Source organism: Tenrec ecaudatus, chromosome 13 (assembly GCF_050624435.1).
Source record: "Tenrec ecaudatus isolate mTenEca1 chromosome 13, mTenEca1.hap1, whole genome shotgun sequence".
Taxonomy (NCBI): Eukaryota; Metazoa; Chordata; class Mammalia; order Afrosoricida; family Tenrecidae; genus Tenrec; species Tenrec ecaudatus.
Genome location: NC_134542.1, coordinates 31,012,885 through 31,031,222, shown reverse-complemented (window position 1 = coordinate 31,031,222; position 18,338 = coordinate 31,012,885). Strand labels below are relative to the sequence as shown.

At 50.7% G+C, this 18,338-nt stretch overlaps 2 protein-coding genes across 2 annotated transcripts in view; one reads left to right on the top strand and one right to left on the bottom strand.

Moving 5' to 3' along the window:
- Positions 1-2,936, top strand: part of CREB1 (cAMP responsive element binding protein 1) — a 79,183-nt gene extending 76,247 nt beyond the window's left edge. Inside the window, exons 10-11 of the transcript XR_012779360.1 lie at positions 1,217-1,405; positions 2,730-2,936. The gene's annotated coding sequence lies outside the window, so the exon portion shown is untranslated. The remainder of the gene's footprint in view (positions 1-1,216; positions 1,406-2,729) is intronic.
- On the bottom strand, positions 731-11,655 carry METTL21A (methyltransferase 21A, HSPA lysine). Its single transcript, XM_075529380.1, has 4 exons — positions 11,547-11,655; positions 10,545-10,789; positions 8,401-8,512; positions 731-4,968 (listed from the first exon to the last, which is right to left on the bottom strand). The coding sequence occupies exons 2-4, from the start codon at positions 10,692-10,694 to the stop codon at positions 4,571-4,573; spliced, it is 660 nt and encodes a 219-aa protein (XP_075385495.1). The 5' UTR covers positions 10,695-10,789; positions 11,547-11,655; the 3' UTR covers positions 731-4,570.
- Positions 11,656-18,338: the final 6,683 nt, after the last annotated feature.

Genomic DNA, 18,338 nt, shown 5'->3' with positions numbered 1-18,338 from the left:
GTGGCGCCATGGAAAAAACACCCTGGTGATCTGTAAAGGTCACTGCCAAGATCATCAGCCAGGATCAACTCGAATGTAATGGGTTTGGTGGTTTTTGTTTTTAATATCTGTGCCGCAGTTTTAGTTAACCATGTCCATTGATGGACATTTGGGTTGGTTCTGTTATAGGCTATTGTGAATAGTGCACCATGAGCATTCTGAAAGATTTGAGTACGTTTTCTTCTGGGTAAACGTAGGAGTGGAATTGCTGGGTGCCCCAGTAACCCTATCTTTGTGGAAGCACCCAACTTCTTCCACAGTGATCACCCCATTCTACGGACACTCCGTCAGCAGCAGATACGGGTTCCAGTTCCCCCATATCCTTGCCAAAATGATTTTTAGGCCACTCTTTTAACCTTCCTAGTGGGACAGAAGTGGGATATTTTGGTTTCGTTTACATCTTGTGGATGGCAGGCAATGTTAAACATCTTTTCATGTGTTTGCATTTGGTTTCTGAAGATTCTGCTCACTGTCAGTAGCTTTTTTTTTTTTTATCAGTTTGGGTAAAGTCTTCACGAACAAAACAAATTTTTGAGATCCCTTTTAATTTTGTCCTGCTGTTTGTGCTTTTATTAGGTCATGGTTGGATGGCCTAAGAGCATTGCTCCTGCTAGTTCAAAGAATTTTGGGTGGTTTTTTTGTTGTTGTTTAATTCGTGTATTTAATAAAAGCTACACAGTGCAAAAGAGCAAACTGTATAAGGTGGTTTTTGTGTGTATTCTTGTAGGCATAATCTGTACACATGCATACAAATATATAGCCTCTATCCTCTTATACAAATATTATGAACAGTCCCGTATTTTACTTTTTTTCATCGCAGGTTATGTACAGCGGCCCCCAGCCCCTTCCTAACAGAACTTTCATGGCGCTGAGTGTTACACGTGTACATGAGTTTGTGTAGCTAAATACTGGATGGCTATGTGAGCTGGTTCATCTAAAGAAAACTTGAAATATCTCAAGTATGGTTGTCTTCATGTTTGGCACTTCTTTCCAGAGTATTAATCTGAAAATTTTAAAAATCTACTGAATTAACTTACTATGCAAGTTTTTATGTCATACTTAAGTTTACACTTTTTAAAGGAAGAACATTTATTTATAGAGTCAGTCTTGCTCAAAATGTTGTGGAAAGGCCTGCCTTATTCTCTTTTACTTCAGTTTCCCTTCTTGTTCCCCTCAGAACCACTTCTCGGCCCAGAAAGGAAATTTCAGCCCTTCCCTGACTGGAGAGTAAAAACCAAACCCACCACCATGGAGTTGCTTGCCAGTCCCGGATCCTGTAGACAGGGTAGGAAGAGCTGCCAGCCCGACCTGTGACCTGCCACACCACGGAACCGAACAAAGACCTCCTCTGGGAGTTCAACTCCAGGTTAGAAGTGAAAGGGAAAGAAGCTTGGGCCGATGGTTTGTGTAGCTGCTAAACCTTTTTTTTGGGGGGGGGGGGGCTGCTTCTTCCCTCCTGAGATTGCTATGACATTGAATTGACTTGAAGACACACAGGAGCTGCATAGGTCCTGCAGCTCCTGTCAGTGCTGAGACCAGCCTCCTAGTTTCCAGGGAAAGGGCCCTGTTGGATGCAGTAATTTGCCTCATTCACATTAAAGAACGGAAAGGTGTTGCTCCTCTGGGCAGTTCTGAGTACGGCCGAATTTGGACAATTTCTGACACAAAGATTGTGTCAGTTTCACTAACTTAATTAAGTCTAGGGCCACTTGTCACAACTAGATATGCTAATATGGTGATTCTTTTTTAAGGATGGTTTCCCTTTTATTAAGAACTTCAGAGTTGATAGAAAATGTGTGTACCCTTGAACTAAAAGCAATTATTAAATGAAATTGGTTGTTGGAGCTGAAACTTTTAAGTTCATGGTAACTAGGTTGTTGGTTGTTGAGTATGCACTGATATTTTAATATTCCTGGGAGTTTATCTCTGGTGGCACAGTGGTTAAGCACTCAACTGCTAGCCTGAAGATCGATGGTTCAAATCCTCCAGCTGCCCCACAGAAGGAAGACCGGGTAATATGCATCTCTAAAGATTAAGGCATGGGAGCTCTATGAGACCATTCTTTTCTGTCCAACAGGGTCATTATGAGTCAGAGTCAACTAGACAGCAACAGGAGTTGGGGGTGCTGTTTAACAGCAGCGAACAACTCAGGTCACGGTAAAAGCATAAAAACTAATGTAGCTAGTCTGTAAAGGAATCTGTTTTTCATGAGTACGTACTTCAGTCGTTCCCTTTACGAATAGGACACCATGCTAACCTGCATAAACTGCCATCCGTAAATTGTATTTGGAAGTAGAAAATATTGCCACCAGTGTTGGGACTTCACTCATTCCACAGCCTCCACATAACCTAGCCTTAAAGAATTTGATCATTAAAAATTAACTATCTGGAATTTAAACTTGGAAATGTTTCCAAGGACAGTATTAGCAGCTCAGATAGTCTTTGAGATTACAAAATCACTAACTCAAATTCTGAGCCTTTTAACATGAGCTAGTCTCCATTTTTGCCAATTAACTGATCCACTAATTAAAACTCATCAAACTTCGTCAATCCATTAACTCTGGCAGAATAGAATGATAGCAAAGAAACCTCCTGCCCAATCAGTACAATGTTAGTACAGCCATGATTGACTTGGTAGCCGATTATATTTGCCTCTATCTTTTAAATCTGATGTTTTTTCTACTTTTCAGACATTTCTATCCAATGACTGAGGGACAGAGGCCTCCATAAGGCACAGCTACAGCGCATCCCAGCCAGGAAGAATTGCTGCCAACTCTTTGCCCACCTCCAGCCCCATCTCCCTCTCTCTCAGCACTTCTTCCTCCCCTCCGAGGTGCCGACACTGGCGCCTGCTCATTTAAACGCTCTGCCCCCTGACCATTGCTGAGTCTTAAAGACAATATACTAACACCAAGAAAATCACTTGACTTTCGCTTATATTACCAAGTGTTCTTGATTCTTACTGTCTTGTTTGAAAGTGTGAAACCACCCTGGTTTTCCCCCTTTGGTAGAGCATCCAGACTCCTGCTTCTCCACACATGGATTTTAATACGTCTCCAAGGCTAGGGCTGGTCTTCGGGGGAATTCAAATCCAGCCCATATTTTCATTGCGGACAGCACATCAGCAGGATGGCTGTGCACTGCAGTCCTGGTGGCGCTGCAGGGCTTCCAGTCCCACGTGCTCTCGGACGGACCAGCGGCGCCATCCAGCTATGGCGCGTTCCAGTTCAGGTGGTAGGTCACAGGACACTCGCTCTCTTCATGCCACTTCATTAAGGCTTTGATTTAGAATATTAAAACTTTACTTAAAATCCAATCTAAACAAGGCTTAAAAGGCATGTTACAATAAGGTTTATGTGTATGACGTCATGAAGTCTATCTAATCACACGATAACGAGGTAATCATGAACACGAAGAGCAGCGCCCTCCACATGGACTCTGTTGTCTTCATTCAACAGGCATTCCGATGGTGATAAGCTAGCTCCTGGGGCGGCAGTGATGAAAGGAAAGGAGCATCCCCTGCTCTCAGGAAGCGCAGGCTACCATAAGGAAGCTGCCGGCAGCTGGCTGTAAGCCTGACAGTATAAGGCATCATCACACTGAAGTGTGAGATTTGCAACTTTCTGCATTTTCATTCTGTGCATTATAAGGAGAGGGGGAGAGCCTAGCAAAGAAATAGAGGGAAACATTGAAGGTGTAGCGCTGAAGCTGAAAGCCAGCTTTTAATTTGGAGAAGGTAAAAATCTAGCGCCTCTCAAAACACGTTACCATGGTGTCGATTCCGACCCAGAGCGACCCTACAGAACAGGGCAGAACCACCCCGTGAGTTCCCAAGACAGTAACTCTACAGGAGAATGCTCCTCTTCCTCCTGGGGAGCAGCTGGTGCTTTCAAAGAGCTGACTTTTCAGTTAGCAGCCTAACATGTAACCTCTAGCACATACAGGCTGCCAATGTTGAGGTGCCTTTGAAAAACTAGAATTTCATTTTCATTGATTTTGTTTACACACGTCAGTCTGAAATTAAGCCAGGAAACACTGCGACTGAGAAATGACATCCTAGTTTTACATAAAGGTACGTAAGGCCTCCAGAAGGCAGCCACTTCAGTTGTACTGGAACAGCCCACGAGATGCACAGTAGGGCTCTCTATGTCTGGAAAACGGGAAGACCAGGTTCAACATTGACAGACTGCGCCTTACAGTAATTTGCATGAGCTGGCTGCAGAGAACCCCACTGATCTGAAGACCCCGGATGGCAGCTTCTCGCGGCAGCAGTGGAAGCCACGTACCAGGAGGGAGCAGCCTAGGACACGGAACCGGCATAGGCCACACCGTGCACCTCTCTTTAATGCTCACGGACTTTCCAAGGGAGACAAATAGGAGTAAATGTCACAGCCATGGGACAGAGTTCTGTTCGTTTCGAAGGTATGTGTGTGCCTTGTCCCTTGAGAACTTCTGATTGTAATGTTCATAGAACAAGCCACTTCCACTTTCCAGTCTCAGACCGTCCTTGCTCACTGGCAAGCACAATCAACTACAAGTCCCCCCTCTTGTGTCTCCTCTGGGCCTTGTAAACATGTACATCTTTTACGGGGTCATAGTGCACCTTGCTCACGTTAAACTCTCTCTCCAGCATCGCTAAGAAGTTGTTATCCCGCTCGTAACGGATTCGGCAAGCGAGCAGAATCAGGGAATGGTCACCACAGAGGTGGCGCAGCGTTTGAAGAAGGTCGGCAAACGTCTCTTCTAAATATATGATATCCGCTCCAAGGATCAGATCACACTCTCCAGGGGGGAACCTCTCCAAGTCTTGTCCCCACGTCAGCTCCTTCACAACAGCTCGGGGTTGGATATGGGGCGGTAAGTTGGCTTGGACATTGGATTTCAGGAATTCCAGTGCTGCCTTCCGATCTGTGATAGTCACGTGGGCACCTAGAATGTGCGGCAAAGACAAGAAAGGCGCGTGCCCATCAGCAGAACTCTCATACAGATAAGCAGGGCAGCGTAGGCAGGGCTCTAAATTTCCCACCCTAGCCCTCCCCCCCCAGCCACAATTGGCCAGAACATGCTGCAGCCACGCCTTCTGCATGGCCTCTGGGGCCATCCTGCTGATGGCTGCAGTGTGCCCGTGAAGTGCAAGGGGCAGCGCCTGATGCTTCTGAATTCTGCAATGCAGAGCCCGCCGTCCACAGGTGCCTCCCGCTCTACATCATTCCTATGTCATGCCTCCCGAAGGCGGCAGGTCTCGGTTAGAAGGAGCCCAAGAGCAAGGAATCTGAGCAACCAGGACCAAGGTGAGCCAACACTAGAAACCGAGAAAGGCTGCTCTCTGGAGGGAAAGTGAGGAAAAAAAAAATCAAGAGATTAATTGGCTACTGAGAAAGCCCAGTCCACCTCTCTAGGATCATGAAGCAACCATCAACCTATATACATATACATAATACATATATATCATATATACTCGAGTATAAGCCGACCTGAATATCAGCCGGGGCACCTAATTTTACCACAAAAAACTGCATAAACAATGTGCTGAAAAACTCTGCTTCTACATGCGTATACATGGTAATTATTAAGAGAATGAAGAAGTAGGTTGCAGGGAAGTGCTTGCCTCTGGTGGGCCACTGACTGCTGCAGGGACTACAAAGGTGAAGAGGCAGGGCAGAGGTGGCAAGCCCAGGGGGAGAATGGATCTGACACAATGAATACTGCCCATCGGGGACTGGGTCCCACATCCCCACCGAAAGTAGCTTTGTCTCCTGGACCCCAGGTCCACTTGAAATTTTTTATATTAAAAAAACAGATAGCTCCCTTACAAGGAGATATTATGAGGCTACCGTAAGAACAAGTGCTCTGGTGGTGTTGGGAGTTTTGGGGTGGGCTGCTAACTACAGGGTCTGTAGTTCAAAACCACCAGCTGCTCTGGAAGAAAGATGAGGCTTTGGGTACCTGCAAGATTTGCAGCCTCAGAAACTGAGTTGGAATTGACTTCATATTTTTTTAGAACAAGAGCTGTGGCAGTGGGTGGTGGGAAGGGAGAAACTACTGCGATAGTTAACACTCCCGGACAGAATCAGCAGGGCCAAGGAAGGAAAGCTGGGGGAGGGTGGGAGAAGGCAGGCGAGAGGCTAGTGTGGGTGACTACTTGGATAGTGGTGCCAACTCTGAACAAAAGTGGAAAGGGAAGAAGAGATGGGAAGAGGAGAAGAATTGGGGTGTAAAGGTGTCATTTGAGATGCTGAGAAGCAGGAAGAGAAATCCAGTTTGTATCTAGACTTCACGTCAAAATTCAAAGGCAGCTCAGTCTCAAATTAGGGCGAAGAGGAAAAGAAACTGCTTGGGCTCCAGGCTTGGCTGGAGGGAGCTTTTGAAACCCACATTCCCAGGCCCCAGGACTGTCTTAAGGACACGGTCTTTTTCGTCTCTCAGATAGTTGTCTCAGAGCATGAAGGCTGCTTTATTGTCACTTGGGGAAGCTCTCCAACTAAGAACCAGAGTTGGTGAGTCGGGGCTGGATTCAAATTCTAACGTGGCAATCTATTCGTGCTGCAGCCTTGCACAAGTTACTTCAGCTTCTTGAGCCTCCCTTCCACCTCAGTTGACTGAGCAGACCTGCCTGCTGGAAGAATGAGAGTGGCCAGTCTTCCTCGATTCTGCTGACCTTCTACTTTACCAAGCCTGATGTCCTTTGATAGGACCTGGTCTCTCCTGACTCATCGCAACCCATTCAGAGTTTCCAGGACTGTATGTCTTTACAAGCAGACAGCCTCGTCTTTCTAGCGCGGAGCAGCTAGTGGTTTGGGACCGCCAAACGTGTCCCTTGCTTACTCAATAGCACTTTGACTCACTGCCACTGAACCAATGCTAACCCACAACTACCTGACCACAGCCCCAACTTGTGACCACACCACCAGGGGTCCTACAGCACTACAAGCAGACCCCTACTTCACAAATACATGACTACTCATCAAGAGCTTCCAAAAATGAAAATACTTCAAGAAGGCAAATGATCTTTCCAACATTTCAGAAAAGCACAACTTGTTCAACTTTTTCATTTCAAAGAGATTGATGTTTTCTTTACCATCAGGTTTCAACATCAAACCTTTCCAGCCAAACACTTTGTCGCCACTATAAATAATAGACACAGGGATTGTGCGGCAGTACAAAAATGTGTATGCTATCAAGTTGAAGAAAACAGCGCGTGTGTATGCATCTTTCTGAGCTTCTGCAGCTATGAAGGAGGCTCTGCACTCTGCCTCTGTGTCAGTCCGGGTACACTAGAGAAACAAATCCAGAGACACTTGTATGTATATAAGACAGAGCTTTCTATAAAAGAGCAATTGTGTATTGAAAAACATCCCAGCCCAGTCCAGAGCAAGTCCATAAGTCCGATACTAGCTCTTATGTCCGAAACTAGTCTGTAAATTCCTCTCCAGACTCACACAACACATGCAATGATGTTAAATGCAGGAAGATCACAGGCCAGTGGGTGGAAAGTCTTGTGGATCCAGAGGCGGTGGAAGCCTCTCAGCAACGGTGTGGGTCTCCAGGTGGCTCCAAAGCCCTGGCTGCCATGAGCGTACCTACATGTGGCTCGTCAACAGGAATGTCTCACAGGGAGAGGAAGCAGAGCGTCTGTGTGTGTGTCTGGTCTCCAGTGAGCTATTCTCTCCGTGGTGCCTCCCCTGAGACCTGATTGACAGGCTAGACTCCACCCCCTCACAAGTTGATACCAGATTATGTAAATACCACAACCTCCCTCACAGGGTTAAACTCAAGAGGTGTAAGGGAAGCACCTTAAACTGTACAAAACTAGATAGGAGGGGACTTCAAAGAGTTCTTGGGGGAAAAGTCCATTGTCTCCTAATTCCATTTCCCATGGAATTTCTGAAGCCTCCTAGCTGGGGAAGGTGAGACTCGACTCCCATGGAGTAGCGGTCTCAGAGACTCTCAGGGGCAGTTGGACCCTGTCCCCTAGGGTTGCCGAGTCGGCATGGCCTCAACGGCAGGGAGGTGCATCTGATGAGGAGCTCTGGTGGGTGGAGTGGGTTACACATTGGGCTGCTCGCCACAAGGACAGCAGTTCAAACCCACCAGCTGCTTTGTGGGAGAAAAAAGCCTTCTGCGCCTATATGGTGGTGGGGGGCTTGGGGGGAGTAGAGTGAAGAAATTCGTCTGATAGCCGTATCGGAGGTGAGAGCACGAGTAGTTAGCACACACTCACACAAAGCAGAAACTCACACTAGACAGAAGGAAGAGAACCAGCCAGAAAGTGGGCTGCCAACAGTGAGGTGTTGGTTCTGCGCTGAGCACACCACAGCTGCGCCTCTTGATGGGATCAGAGCACCACTGGGTCACACTCACCCAACAGGGCGGCCACGATGCCCACCAGCCCCGTGCCGGCACCCAGCTCCACGGCAGAACAGCCCCTGAGCTCCACAGCTCCCATCTCCAGGTAGGTAGAAAGGACCACGGCCTGAGTCAAAACACAAGTGTGATTGTGATTAAGGTCGACAGGTGCTTTAGGGGCTGCAGGGTTGCTGTAGGCTATGCACTGACAGAAATATAGATATCACACAGACTCCACCCCCACCCGCTTCACAGTGATGTCCAAGAGCACAAACTCAGCACTGCACCCCCAGGCCCACTCAAGTTCCCAGCAGGCCCGCGTACTGGTACTCAGTGCATGCTGCCCACATGAACCAGAGAGCTGCTGACTCTGGGGAGCTTCCTTTCCATGCAGCCTCACTGTCCTTCGCCATGGAGGCTTATGAAAGGATCACACAATGCCTATCATAATAAGGCCCTATCCAGTTTCTAGACCAAGCTCCAGTCCACAAGGCCCCAGCCTCACCAGAAAAGCGTGGAGCAGCACCCACAGGTCCCAAAGCTGGGTACCTCCCTCATGCTCCCGACCCAGAGGGGCCCTTGCTAAGGGTTCTGAGCCAAAATGTTGGTACCTGATGTGTGAACGAGCAGTAGCCACTGTGAACCTAACGTTTACTGTAACTTGCTTTTCACGGCCACCTAAGGTTGTAATAAAGTATAATGAACAGTCCTGCCTCCTGGGGGGCACTGGTCACCCTTCTAACTCCCTACAGGAACACCTTTCAGGTAGTTACCCTGGGCTCAATTCCCAGGAGTGGGATTACTATACTAGACTATATTAAAGTTTTCATTCCTCAAGGTTTACCTGACGTTGCCAGTACATTGTTAATGATGCGAAGCCATGCAGATACCAATCACTTATCCAGCAGTCTCAGTGTGTGTTGGGGGGGAGGATGGGAGCCACTGAGGACACACACCACTGTCCTCAAGCCAGTGACAAAAGGGGGCTTGGAAAGGAAGATTGTAAGACCAACTACACCCACTCCTCACCTATCGGCGGGGTTAGGTCCCATTGACCAGGTCATTAATAAAAAGGTAGGTCACACCTCCATAGCTCATCCAAGTGCCGCCTCCCCCACCATCTGGATCTGGGGCCGGGGGTGGGTTGAAAGGACCCAAGAAGGGAGGGATGGGCAAGTCAGAGGTCCCCCTACCTACCACCACTGCCCCCCTGCTCATCCACCCTCTGCCCTGGCCTCCAAGGGGCTCCTATCTCTCTCTCCCCCCTGCTCCCTGCCTCTCCCCACTGACTACCCACAATGTCCTGCCACAGCCCCTAGCCCTTTGTGTACAGGCCAATATGTCCACCCAAACAGAAGTTACCCAGTGTTGGTCACATAGCCAAGTCATGGCAGCGGTCTCAGGTATATTATTCAGGGTGCCCCATTGGAGGTCACCCTCTGCCTGGGCCTTAGATCATGGAAGACCCATCTGAGAATTAATTCAAAATTATCTTCAATGCAGAAAACACAGGAGGTGAAAAGTGAAGAGGAGTTATAGCCTCATACTCGAATGACAACTGTGCAGGGACAAAATGAGGCTTTCGACGCCGGGAGAGGGAAACGCCCAGGGACAGTGCTCCCTGTCCTGTAAGGTTGCTAGGAGTCAGCACTAACTCGATGGCAGTGAGAGAGGCTGAAGATGACAACAACGGAAAACTTAAAGAAAACAAATTATCTTCATTCCAGGAATTATTACTTTACAATATTCTCTGCACATGTTTTAAGACTAAGCTAGTGGGTGTCACAGCTAAGTTAGCCTTGTGCCCCTCTCCCACACTGGCAGGCCGTCCCCCCCCCCCAGAGCTCTGTGCACCCACCCCTGAATTGTAATAATTTGGTAGGGTTCAAGGGAAGCAACTGCTCATGAGTGTGCTTTGCGGGGCGGGGGGGGGGGGGGGGGGGCGGGGGGGGGGAGATGATGGATGACATGTTCCAAAATGTCCTGTGGTGATGGTTACACGAGTCTGCGTGGCCTAAAACCACTGGACATTTTAAATGGACAAACTGTACTGTATGTGGATAAAGAATCACTCAGGAAAGCGGTTTTTTTTAAATTGTAATTAAATCCTTGGTGCACCAGTCTGATAGAGAGTGTTTGGGGATCCGGGGTGTACTCACAGCATCCCAAACCACGGCGGCAACTCCCAGCTGCCTCCAGTCCTGCCGGATCTGGATCGTGCTGTTCGCGAAGGAGAAGGTGGCGAGCGGCTTATGCAGTTTCTGCAAGCCCATCCCGGCCGCCGCCTCTTCATAGGGTACCAGGGCCATCTCGCCCGTGCCCAGCTCCGCTCCCTCACGTGTCAGGCAGGAGCGTCACAGGGAATGAGCAGACAAAACAGGATCTCTTCGGCAGCTGCAAAGTTCTTTAAGTTCAAAAGAAGGAAAGAATATGGGCTTGAGATGCAGGAAGGGAAGGATGGAGAGTAAAACGGGTGTCTAATCCTTTGGCATGGCTCTTCCTTCCAGTCTTCGGGGACCCGAGGATTAGCTCTAAATCCAGGGCGCCTTTGGGCAAAAGAACGCAGGGACACTACAAGCCCTGAGTGATTCCCCGCACACCCCACAATTACCCCTCCTCGGAGCAGGGCAAGGCTGGGCCAAATGAGAGATGAGGGGCTTCCTACATCGCCCTGACTGCACGCACTGCCACCACAGCCCACCACATGTCTGTGTGGGTTGGGGGGGTTAGAGGGTGTGTGGCTGTGTGTCGTGCGTGTGTATTTCAGGTCTATGTGTGTACGCGAGTGTGGGGGGGAGGAGAAATTGCGGTGTGGGGGGGGAGTGCGGAATTTGAACTTGGTGCTAACGATTTGATCCTGTGACTGGCAAACCCGATCGATGCTATCGAAGCTGTTGGATCGTAGCGGCCGAATGCTCCCGGGCCCCTCGTGGAATCCGAGCGGCTTGCTGGAGCTTCAGGCCCCCGGCCCGGGCGGGTTCGAGGGTCCCCGCCGCAGAGGGCTCCCCGACGCCCCCCCCTAAAGTCACCCCCACCCTTCCTAAGGCTCGAATACGCCCACCGTCCCGCTCGGCCTCCGGGAGCGGACCGGGGCCCGTCGGGACGCGGCGCGGAGTCCCGGGGGCCCCGAGGACCCCCCACCCCGGCCCCCGGGTACTCACTCTCCAGAGGGTGCCCTCTGCGGGCGCTGTCCCCGCCCCGAGGTCGGCGGCGGAAACTCGCGGCCTTAAAGGGCCCGAGAGGCGGCGCCGCGCCCGGCGGGGGCTGTGATTGGTGGCAGGGCAGTGGGCGGAGCCGCGTGGCGACGCACGCTTCCGTTGTCCCCACCCCCCGGGGCGCGCTCGGTCTGCGCTGGCTCCGCCCAGCCTCTGCGAAGGGGTCGGTGGGGGGGCCCGGCGGGTCCCACGTGGGTCCCCGAGGGCCGCCCCGCAGCCCTGGGCGCGCTTCTGCCGCCGCGTGCTCGCGCACCCCCTCAACCCCCCACCCCGCAGCCCCCGCCCCGCAGGCCTCCAGTTGGTGTGAAGTTTCGGAGGGGGTCAACTAGCGAGGGGAGGGCGGAAGTTCGCCCCAGAGAACGTGGTCCCCGCTCCTCCCGTGTCACCAAAGCGGGCCCTAGGCGGCATGAGGACCTAGGCCTTGCTCTGTGCGGTTTGGTTTTGTTTTTAATCCTTTTATTAGGGGCTCTCACAGCGCTTATCACAATCCATTGTGTCGAGCACGTCTGTGCGTATGTTGCCATCCCTATTTTCAAAACGTTCTCTTTCTACTTGAGCCCCAGCCCTGGAGGAGCCGCAGACAGAGTTGTGCTAGGCGGCTAACCGAAAGGTCGGTGGTTCGAACCTACCCGCCACTCCGCGGGCAAACGCGGTGGCAGGCAATCTGCTTCTGCAGAGACCACGCCACGTTGTGGATGAGCGCCACCCAGTCTGTTCCGACCCACGGCGACCTGTGCACAACGCCGAGCTCACAATGTTCCTGTGCTTGAGCCCGGGCTGCGGGCCCTGGGTCCATCCCCCTCCATGTGGGCCTGCCTCCTGTCCCGCTGCCCTCCCCTCTGGCAAGCATGATCCCTTCTCAGGGAGCACATGCCAAAGAGCGGAAGGCGAAGGCTCATCCATGCTTGCCTCTAAGGAGCTCCCTGGCCAGATTTTTGTCCTTTTGGGAATCCATGGAACAATATCCTTCTCCAGCACCACAATCCAAGCGGATGACGCAGCTCTTTACTGCCCTGGGGGTCACTCCGCGGTACCACAGACTTTGGCTTGGTTTGGGGTAGGCTGTCTTCCCGCCTCCCCCCACCCCGTGTCCGTCCGTCCCCCCCCCCCCCCCCCCCGCAGCCAGGGTGAGTGCCCCATCTCTCCCGCAGGGGGCGTGCAGGGCGTGGCTCCTAGTCTCACACCTCCAAAGGACCACTGTGGACCACCTGGGAAGGGGATTTCAAGACCACCAGTCTTTTGCCTCATTTGCTTCTCTCTCTCTCTCTCTCTCTCTCTCTCTCTCTCTCTCTCTCTCTCTCTCTCTCTCTCTCTCTCTCTCTCTCTCTCTTTCTCTGTCTCTCTCTCTCCTCCATCCCATTCATTAATATTCCCCAGCCTCTTTTAATCTTTTTCTTTTCCCTTTTTTTTTAAAACTTCCCTTCTCCCTTGGGGAGCCAACCTTGGGCACAATAAAACGCATAGAGAGAATTTAACACCTCAGATTTCCCCCAGGTATTTTTAAATGAGATGCCCTTGAGGAGTTATTAAACCTTCTTGGACACTACTACCCCCCGCCCAAGCCTCCTTTATAACAATGGCCCCTTTCTCCATCTCTTCTCCCTACTCCCCATCTTGTCTACTGAGCTTATGGATGGAGAACACTCTTCCCAACCTCCCCAGCGCTCTACTAACACAGGAGGGAGGGGGTTTGCATCCTTCTAGTCACTGTATCTAGAAGGGTCCCATTTACTATTTCTCAACCTTAAGAGAAAGATCCTTTCCTTCTGCCCAGGAAACACCAACACAAATGAGGGGTATATGTAATTCGCATAACCAGGCAGGCATGGTTTCTCTAGGGTGATGTTCTACCACGTGTCTGTCCTGCGGTTGTACTGTGGTGCTTGTGTGTGCTGTGAGCAAAGAACACTGAAGGAGAAGCGGTGCACTGGACTTACGGAGCCGGTGAAGAAGGTGTGAAGTCCCAGGGCCTGCCAGACAAACAAACCGATCTGGCTTGGAAGACGCACAGCTAGAGTGCGAGAATGGGGAGACTCATCTCACATCCTTTGGACCTGTAATCAGGAGAGACTAGTCCCTGCACAAGAAGATCGTGCTTGGTGAAGTAGAAGGGCAGTAAAAGAGAAAGACTCAAGGAGAGGGGTGGAGACAGTGGCTGCCACGATGGCCTCAAACATAAGAACAATGAATGACGGTGGCACAGGACCCGGCAGCGTCTCCCACTATCAACAACATGCTGGTACTTACTGGTCCAGTTGTGAGGATCTTTGCTTACAAGGAGCTGTACTGCATCTCGAAGTCTGCACGCTGCTCTTGACCATCAAGTGTTTCAAGTCCCCTTGTCTCTCAGCAAGCAAGGTGGGGTCGTTTGCATATTGGAGTCTTCCTCCAATCCTGGGGCCTTCTTCCTCTAAGCCAGCTTCTTGGGTTAGTTGCCCAGCATACAGATTGAATAAGTAAAGGCGAAATGATACCACCCTGCCACACACCTCTCATGGCTTCCCTGGGGGTTTTGCTATAGGATAACTTGGGGGAGCTGATGAGACACAGGTGTGAAAGAATCATGAACTCTCAAAACTTAGCTAGGATGTTTTAGTATGGGGGTGTTCTGGGTTGATTTGTCCCCCAGACTCAAGAGATCCATTCAGATCCTCATCTAATGTGGGAATGTGCCTTTCTTCAAAATAGTATCTTTACAGACGTCATCCAGTTCAGACGGAGCCCTACTGGAAGAGGGTGAGCCTCCTATCTCCTATGAATAAGAGAAGAGACAGAGGGAAAATGGCCGTGTACAGATGGGCAGCGCTCAGAAGACTGCTGCCGCAAACCCCGGGACACCTGGAGTGCCAGGAGCTGGAAAACTTAGAGGCAGGCTCTTCCCCTGGAGACTTGGAAGAGAGCATGGCCCTGCTGACGCCCTGCATTTCAATTCCTAGCCTCCAGAGCTGTGAGAACACACATTTCTGTTCTAAGCCAGTCACATCACGGTAATTGCGGTAGCCCTAGGGAAGTAATGCAGATGGCTTAGTTCAGCTTTTCAGTAAAAGTAGATCCTTTTGGGGAAATCTGCCTGGGCCATAATGACCCCCTTAATTGCCCTACCTCTGAACCCCTGGTGTCAGCATCACCCTCAGACTTTATCAATCTATGAGTCTGGTCCTCCTGCCAGGCAGCTAGCTGACTGAGCAAGAGCAGAGAGAGATCGACTTTCTGTCTTTCTTGTGAGTGATTCCGAAGTTCAGTTGGTATATAGCACTTTACAAAATATGTGTCGTTTGCTTATGGGAATGTGGACCTGGTTCCTTCCCGCCCCCTCCCCAAACCCCATACAGCGGAAAAGGGATCAGTGGGCTCCTTAGGCCCTTTCAGGCTCCCAAACACTGTCTCACACACTCAAGTCCTCATGGGGAGCAGACTTTAGAGTGGGAGTACAATCCAAAGAGAGACACTCGGAGGCATTTGGTTGGTAGATCTTTATTTTTATCTGCAGGCCTAAGATTGCCTCTCCCCAATCATGTGACCTATGGTAAAAAGCGCTTACTCTTCTGTCCTCCTGTGCTTTGGAAGCAGTCCACGAACAAGGTCACCGCAAAAGCAGCCACCTCGGTACCTTGGGCGATGGCAGATGCTCAGCCTGAGCCAGGGAAATCTCTGAGGAGGGAGACTTTGGAGTTTGTTCGTGCCCGCTAGCAGTGATGGCAGGTCCCTTCTGCTGAGGGCCACTAGGCCAGCTTCTGGGGCTCCACGGTCTGGGTGCGAATCGCAACCTGCAGTTGGCTCTCCATGGGGCCTGGGACAAGCTGATTTCATCTGCAGCTCAACATTCCCACGGAACCCCCATGAGGAACAGAGCAGCAGCTCCCGCAGCCAATCCATGGTCACAGCCCTCCCGGTGCTGGGGTATTGGGTGCCACCTCTGGACACCTCAAGCACGGGCTGGCACAGCCCTGCTGGGCTGATAACTGCCAGCTTAGCCCTTGTAACCCATCCGCTGCGTCTTGGGGGAAAGAGGAGGCTTTCTACTCCGGTCTCCGAGATCCACAGGAGCAGTTCTCTTAGCTAGTGGGCTTACCGTCTCGAGCACATGATTGGGGAGACGGTGTGGGGAGACCCGGGGTTTCATGGGCTAGTTTGAGAGGAGTTGATAGGCAGCCCCGTTTCCCTACTCTGCCTTAGTCAGGGCTCTACTGAAACCTATCCACTTTGGGTGACCCTGCTGGGATCTGAGTTATCGATCACATAGCGGCATCGTAGCAACACATGGGCCACCATCGTACGAGAAGCGGATGTACAATCTGAAGTTTAACTGAATTCGCTTGTTTAAGCATTTACCATTGTGCCCACCAAATAAAGGGTCAACAGTAGGTGGCATTTGCTGGAGCTGCTAGGTGTTTGGGTACGGTTAACCGCAGCCCAGGCCAAAGAGCATAGTCCGTCCATCTGGCCCTGGATGTGTCCCATGTGCTCACATGGCCAGACCTGGGTTAATTCGGCCCACTTGAGACTGCCTTGGCGTTCTCTCTCAAGAGAGCCAGCCCGCTGGAGGATGGATGGAAGCTGAAGGTCCTGTGGGTCATCTGGCCCCAAGGGGACAGAGCCAGCAGAGAGAGACTCGGGCCAGCACAGGCACTGGAGGAAGCAGACTGTTTGCTGGTGGTGCCTCTGGAGCCTGCTGGCCTGGAATTTTCAGTTATTTGAGTCATTAAATTCCCTTACTGGCTTAAGCCGGTTGGGGCTGCATGTTTTTTGTTTCTGTGGTGGTTGTTCCCTGCAGCAAAAGAAAACAAACTCAAACCCTTCTATAGTCGGGGCTGGTCCCGGAACAAAGGCAGTCGGTCTGGCATTGCCGCTCAGTGGGGCCGTCCTGGGCACCAGCGGCAGAAATACAATGCCTGAAGAAGCTTGGGGCCCAGCTGCCAGGCTGCCTCCCAGCGGTTCTCCACGGCCTTGACTTGGACCCTTTCTGGCTACACCCACACCCTTGGGTGGAGTACGCCCTGACATATCCTCTCCCTTTCTTGCTTAAGCTGGCTCAAGCCAGTGTCTGCTGTGAGCACCCAGCGTCTGCAAACATACTGAGAGTGTTTGTTGTCTGCAGGAAGTAACGCAGGAGACAGCATGCGCAGCTCGTGTGAACATGGTAGGTGGGAAGATGGTGAAGTGCAGCTCAGCAGGCCAGAGTGTGAGACTTAGGACACGTGATCAGGAGAGGCCAGTCCCTTGAGATGGACGCCATGTTTGGTAAAGTGGAGGGGCGGAGGAAAAAGGGGAAGGACGCTCTGATAGATGGACGGACACACTGGCTGCATCAGTGAGCTCAGGCACAGGAACAACTGTGAGGCTGGCGCAGGACCGTGCAGTGTTCCGTTCCGTCGGCCTTAGGGTCACCGTGCGTCGGAGTCGACTCGGCAACACCTAAAAGCAGCAACAGGCAAGAGTGAAGAAATGGACGAGCAAGTCAGCTTCGAAGCTGAGGCAACCTGAGGGGCCCAAAGGGTTTCCAGCCCTCCTTACTCTCCTCTTCTCTGCACATGCGCAGCTGCTTAGCAGCTTTATGGGCTTTCAGAGCCCTGGTAAAGGCATATCCTCTATGTCCACTCAAGCCGGTGCTGGAGCTGCACAGTGGAAAGAGCTTTTGAGACTCTCACTCTACTGGTCCCCAACCATGTGACTTTGGACAAATCACTAAAATGGGGTTGATACTAACAATGCCCACTTCATGGTGTTGTTGTTGGCAGCAAGTGAAATGTGCATGTAAAAGCCCATTAAACATTGCAACACCTATTATTGTGTAATGCAATCTAGCACAAGCGTTAAGAAAATAGGTTTTGAGGGCAGCAGACTGGGTAAACCCTGGCTGGCCATGCCCTTTACTAACAACACGACATGCAGCAAGCACGTATTAAATATTTGCTGTTGCTTATGTTGCTTCGGTGTTGCTATGATGTTGGAAGAATATGGCCCCAGGATGTCACGTATCAGTAGGGTCACCGGTGTTCAGAGGTTTCAGTGGAACTTCCAGACTAAGAACAGAAGAAGGAACAAGCTGTCCACTTGTGAAGGATTAACCCTTATGAAACCCTTACGAACGGCAGCAGAACATTGTCAGATCAAGTGGCAGAAAATGAGCACCCCAGGTTGGAAGGCACTCAAGACAGACTGGGGAAGAGCTGCCTCCTCACAGTAGAGTCAACCTCAGTGACTAGATGGAGTCAGCCTTCATTTGCTGACGGGGCACAAGTCAAAATAAGAGGAACCAGTGGCAAGCAGCCATTAATAGCCAGAATGTGGAATGTACTATTGATCTAGAAAACTGAAAGTCATCAAAGGTTAAATGAAATGCACAGAGATCGCTATGCAGCCTGCCATGAGTAAATTGAAATGGACTCGTATTGGCCATGCTGAGTCACCCAGTCACATAGTTTGCTCTTGCAGGAATGACAAGTCCACGAGGCATGGTGTCACATTCATTATCAGAAAGAGCAGTTCAAGATCTGTCTCAAAGGACAATGATAGAATAAGAGCTATATACGGAAGTCCAGTTAACATAATTATTATTCAGATTTATACACCAACCACTAACTCTAGTAATAAAGAAATTGAGGCCTTCGAAGCAAAGGATGAGCATCAAGGAGATGGACAAAAGCAGTGCCTATCAACGGACTTGAGCATAACAACTACTTTGGGGGGGGGGCAGGGTCCGGGACCCTGTGTTTCCTTCGGTTGCACATACCAAGC